This window comes from Lepisma saccharinum, chromosome 14 (genome assembly GCF_977018435.1).
Source record: "Lepisma saccharinum chromosome 14, izLepSacc3.1, whole genome shotgun sequence".
Lineage (NCBI taxonomy): Eukaryota > Metazoa > Arthropoda > Insecta > Zygentoma > Lepismatidae > Lepisma > Lepisma saccharinum.
In genome coordinates, this window is record NC_139242.1 from 19,680,521 (window position 1) to 19,686,520 (window position 6,000).

At 39.0% G+C, this 6,000-nt stretch overlaps 1 protein-coding gene across 2 annotated transcripts in view; it reads left to right on the forward strand.

The window, feature by feature from the left end:
- Nucleotides 1-5,236, forward strand: part of LOC145998439 (leucine-rich repeat-containing protein 23-like) — a 256,171-nt gene extending 250,935 nt beyond the window's left edge. Inside the window, exons 6-9 of one of the 2 annotated variants that reach the window (XM_083134848.1) lie at nucleotides 419-549; nucleotides 2,384-2,520; nucleotides 4,038-4,139; nucleotides 4,994-5,236. In XM_083134848.1, coding sequence (XP_082990974.1) covers nucleotides 419-549; nucleotides 2,384-2,520; nucleotides 4,038-4,139; nucleotides 4,994-5,189 — 566 coding nt within the window. In that variant the 3' untranslated portion in view covers nucleotides 5,190-5,236. The remainder of the gene's footprint in view (nucleotides 1-418; nucleotides 550-2,383; nucleotides 2,521-4,037; nucleotides 4,140-4,993) is intronic. The other variant, XM_083134849.1, reaches the window with a different exon arrangement.
- The last annotated feature ends 764 nt before the right edge of the window (nucleotides 5,237-6,000 follow it).

Here is a 6,000-nt window from a genome sequence, read left to right on the forward strand (position 1 = left end):
CCACATTGTATGTAAAGAAAAGAGCACAACAAAATAACACAACATAGCAAAGATAACTGCAAACTCACGTTATGAAATCTCTAAAAAAAACTAGTTGGCAACATCTCATTTACTCAACGTGGACTTGACAAGTACTGTCAGTTCCTAAAACGGACGCTATTGGTGGAAATGGTTTGAGGGGAGGTTACACTGTGCTCCACGTTGACTTAACATATGGTTGTCAGAGGGAACTGATCTTTCGGAACTTTCTTTGAAGCAAAGTGGCGTTCGAATCAGGACATCAACTATACCGCTGCTCACTCTGCTGTCCACCCGCGCATACGAGAACGTTCCTCCGCCATTGCAACGGGTTGACCAACCCTGAAATACGTGACTCCCATTCGTCTTGTAATAATCCGATTTATTTTTGTATTTTCAGCAAACCGTATTAAGAGTGTAGTTGGAATGAATGAATATTTTCTGGAGAATCTTGAAGTATTGGATTTAAGAAAAAATGGATTGACAATAACTACTGGCTTGTACATAAACCAGCTGCGAGAGTTGTATCTGGTAAGTTAAAAAAAAAAAATGAGATTACGAGCTGAAACTAGTCACTTTTTTAGTTCCTATGATTATTTCATCAATTTGCATTTGTGTCAATGACAATATCGGTGATAGTAACCATTATTAATCGCAGAGTTATCCACAATTTTCAGTTATAGGTGTGTGGAGGATGTAAGGTTAATTACAATAGCAATACACGAAAATTTTAAAAGGGAGTGTGTATTGATAATGATGAAGCAAGTACGGTCACATGTATTGTGTTGCCTCAGATTTCAACGTAGATCCAGAGCTTTTGTAGCGAAATATTCTACTTCGGCTATTCCGTTACTAGTTTATTTTTTAAATTCAACGAAATCGTAATTTTACAGTGAAGAAAATAGTCTTCTTTGAAGGTGATCAGCGGCCGGGCCGGATTAAGGTGGGTGCCATTGATGCTGCAGCATTAGGCCCATTCCTGAAATAGGCCCAGATTGAAACAGGCGAGAATTTTCCGAAAGCTGAACAGTTTTCTTTTGCTATATTAACCTGGAAATAAATCTTAGAATGAAATTTGGAACCCCTATTTCGGACGCCTAGACACAGCGTTACTTATTATACAGTTACTATTATTCTTTGCGCTGTGACGTAATTATAACGTCGTTGTGTTTATTTTTCACCGAAGATTTCAAGCATCAGGTCCAATTTCAGCGCTGGTTGATTCGTGTTGAATTCTTTGGACTTTTAACCACTGAAACGTTGATGTGTATATAAAAAAACCAAGTGCAGTGGTTTAAAAATCCAAAGAATTCAACAAGTAAAAGAACATAGGTTGCGATTTATTGTTTCGTGGAAGCGAAACCACTCCCTACTTTTCTATTACTATCTACCAGGTATGAATCTACCAGGAGTCTGGGTGTCCATCATACTTCGTGACGGAATTCTATCAGTGTTGGGCGTCTATCGTCCAGATAATACATCGTGATATTGAAAAAATATCGTCAAGACGATATCAACTAGACTATATATCGTCACGATATTTGGTGATATACGTATATCGTGTCGGCGATACATCGTCACGATATTTTGGCGATATATATCGTGTTGGCGATATATTGTCACATAATTTAAACGATATATCGTCACGATATTTGTCGACATATATCATGGAGACGATATATCGCAAATATCACGAGACGGAAAAAATATCGTATCGTTTGTGACGGTATTTTCTTTTGTTGGCGATATAAAATTTCTGATATCGTCCATCCCTAAATTCTAGCTTCTGTCACCTATAGAGTATGTGTGGCTCTTTTGCCTCCATTGTCGTGGCTTTTTGTCTGTGTAACTTCTAACCTTCCTTCCATAACAAATCTTTTGTTGCTATGTGCTAGTGGGGTCGGAAGCACTGTCCAATGTGCTTCCACCGGTTATCGAACCCAGGAGCCCTTGATCACAAGGCGACGACGTTGTCACAAAGCCATCGGAGACACAGTCTTTTTTTGGGGGGGGGGGCGGCGGGCACTTACTTACAGGAACTTGTCGAGAGCTATGGAAGTAGGGGTGAGGATGAAAGACAAACGAAAGTTTTAAGGGATAATTTTAATGTTCGGTTGAACTTATCAGAAACTTCATTTTAAAAAATTAAGACTGTGGTATTAACATCACCTCGTGTCATAACTGCAGGAATAATCTTCTCATTATAATTATTCCATAAAATCATCTGCTGGTGCTATTCTGGATGTATTTTCAATTTACAATAATTGTGTAATAATTGAAATAAGATTACTACATAATAAAATTAACTTTTGTGTTAACAGAGGACACGTGTGCAAACTTTCTAATGTGTTTTGTTCTTCCGCAGGCCGACAATCGCATCAGAAAGCTAGAAGGGTTTGAGAACCTGGCCAATCTCAAAATTCTACATGTTCGAGGCAACAGGATAAAGAAGCTGACGGGATTTAGTAAAAATATGAAGGCTTTACGCTACTTGAATCTAAGGTTTGTTTTACTTACTTCTACTTATGTGTTTAACGAAACTTTGAGAACATCATGCAATGGGACGAATAACACGGAACAATGATTGAAATTTAATGGTATCTGTCGAACAGTAAAGCTACGTAGGTTAGTAATAAAAAATGCCGAACAATGTTATCGGTCGTGTCTAAGATAATATCAGAGTCAAAAATACCAATTTCAGGAGACTGATAGGCTTACTAAATTGTAGCTTAATTTAGTAATTATCAATTTAATGTACCGGTTCATTCGTCTCTCCGCAAGAGAGAATGAACAAAAACATGCTATACACAAATACAACGTTTAAAATACGTATCTGTCAAGTCGACTTATTTGCGAAGAAGAATATGCTAATGGCTCAAGGAAGGACTGTGGTGTTTCTAGTTATGAAGTAAACACTTGAATTGAATTGTTGTTTCAAGCCCTCTTTATGCACAGATAGACTAATCGAGACAGGACCTACACTGTACCGAACCACTGTACAATGTGCTTGAAAGTGAACGTTAAACACTCGATTAACTTCTTAAAATACCTATTTACGTTACTTGTAAATCTCGCATGTACGCTGTTCGAGAAGATTAAACTAATCCACGGTTGCCAGGCCCTATACTCTATCCTCGTGGTAGCTATTACTTTTATTGAAATATGACATTTATTGTGAATGCAACAAAATACGTATATTGACATTAATAACAATGTTCGGCAAATACTGAACAAAACGGCTTGATCCATGTATAATATTCAGTTATTATGTATGGATACATGGCTGTTTTCAACACTTATAAGAAAACCAATGTCTCGTCGTCTTACTATTATTACAAAGACTAACGTTAACTTAACAACGTACTTTACTGTAGTACAACACGAAGTCTAACAAGAACTCAAGAAGTTACAATCAAGTTACAAGGACCGTTCACTGTCGGCCATGTTGCCGTTAACAGTGGTGCCAGTTCATTCTGTCTGAAGGCATTGTTCAGTGCACATATATTACAACCATAGCCATGGATTTTGAAACATGGTGTTTTTAATCATGCTAACCCTGCCATGGTGGCAATATTTCGGGTAGAGTGGGAAGTAAAAAGCGTTAGCTATGGTCGACATCGAGAATGTGCGATGCTCTACTTCCGCACTCATTATGTGCCTTAAAAAAACGAATACGTATTTCATTTTTTTAACCTTGATGAAAACATATGGAAACATAATATTCAGTTAGCAACTGAAACATATTCTGCACAAGTAGATCTTTGTACGCTGTGCACATAATGGCAATTTAACTGCTCAAATTTTAAAATTAAGTTAAAGAGTGAGGAACAGTGGCGGCGATTAGAGGGGGACGAGGGGGAACAGTTGTTCCCCTACTTTTTGCCACTTTTGCTCCTGCCTTATCCTAAACCTTGTGTACCAAGGGAAAGTAAACTGTTCTTAACCCCCTAGTCTTGGAACCCAATCGCCGCCACTGGTGAGGAAGCAATCAAGGTTGTAAACGATATGTTTTCTTCCAGGGGAAATAGAATTGAAAACGTTGAGGAATTCAAACGGTTGAGGATTCTCCCGTCCTTGGAAACTATAATAGTTCTTGAAAACCCAGTTGCTGATGATAGCAGGTAAGATTAACTATCTTGTCGACATGAGGGTCCGAAGGGACGGGTGGGGTCGAACCCGTCCGTCGACCCCTTCCGTATGGAATTTGAATTTTATTTGAATTTGAAATTTTGGGTACGTCAGCACTTAGGCTATTGTGCACCCGTCACGTTACACGGGGTCCATCCCCTTACCACAACAAATCACATACCTGTAATGTCGCATAACTAACATCTTAAAATATTCTGCCTTAGGTTAAAAGCTGAGGCTGTAAAGAGGCACTCAGCACACCCAAGGACAAAAAAACAGGACAGCACACAGAATTATACTGGCCACAGGGCCAGTCGCCAGAGCCTCGTTAGTCTGCAAAAAGCAGTCCAGGGTGTACGGCAAAGATAATGGTAGGCAAATTGTCCACCGCTATTTTCACTACTTTTTTTATTTTACATCCTGTGTTGTTTTTAGGAATGAAAATATGTTGGTTCGAAGCAGGCATTGTTCTCTGCTTATTGACATCTTTATTTCAATTCATTGTCATCACATTGTGCAATGCAGACCGAATGAAAATGGCGGTGGACAATTCGCCTACTGTTTCTTTTGCCGTTGGGCGTACTACGTGGAAGGTCACCCCTTAAACTTTTTCCCCCTTCCGTATGGAAATTAGTCTCGTTCAAGTTACAAAAAACAGAAAGCTTGTTCTAACAGATACGCAGATAGAACAAAATGAAAGTAGAAAACGGGGACCAGGTTACGTGTTCATTCTGTACCATTTAAACCAAAGAATAAATTCTTCCACAGTTTCAAAGAAATTGTAATAATTAGAATTTTATGTGAGAGGTCACGTATGCACGCCACTGACTCCTTCCTTCTCTTCCAGACAGGAGCTCCTTGTGTACATGAACGACCTGAAGCGAGTGGACAAGGATCTAGTGGAAGAGGAGGAGAAGGCAGAAGCGGCGGATCTTGTTTTGGAGAGGGACGATCTAGATCAATTACCAGAAGACGACCCAGACGAAAAAGAAGAAGAGGAAGACGAAGAAGAAGATGCTGAGGGAGGTGATGACGATGATTAAACCTGATTGTCATTCACAAAATTGGAATTTATGATTCAAATTGCACTGAATCTCATGCTGTTTCTGCGGATTATAATTTCCCTCTCAATAAAATGAATCGCATTTAGCGCAACAAGCAATTTCATTGATAGTGTGTCATAGTATGAATCAAATATTCTAGTTCCAAATGTAAACAGCTCATCCCTAGCACGTGGGTGTTCAAACAATAGGATGCAAGATTTTTTTTTAGAAAATGGTAGGTTAGTTTTCGAATTGCGTGACTTTAGGACACCCTGTTATGTTTGAGGGGAGGGGAATCAGATCACTAGCGTACGCAGGATTATCAATCAATTATCATCAATCACCTCCCAGCGTACGCCAAATGGTGGAAAGAAAGACGAGTGAAAGTATCAAATGTTTCGCTGTATTGCAATTACTTTACTTCAAGTTTGCTTTCAGCCGATTTTATGCACAGAGAGGCCTGGACTGGATTAAAGTGAGACCGGTTTTTTGGAGTTTGCTCTCTTTGAAATTCTATAGACTATAAATCAGTGCTTGACAAACTTTTTTTCTCATTGTACCCTACAGTCGCAATCGTAACTAAACGTGTAATGTACCCCCACCGTAGGATTTCTCCGAAATAGTGGGTTTTGGGGATTTTTTTGGCTGCCTGATTGGTGGGGCGTTTTTTTTTATATGTTTATATGTTGGAGGCATGTATCTGCAATAGAGCAAAATAGCATTCAGGCTGTACGTGGAAAGCAGAAGCGTATATTCTAGGCTAGGTAGGCTATCTGCAAAGCCTGAAGTCTAGAGAATAAAATACAGGAGA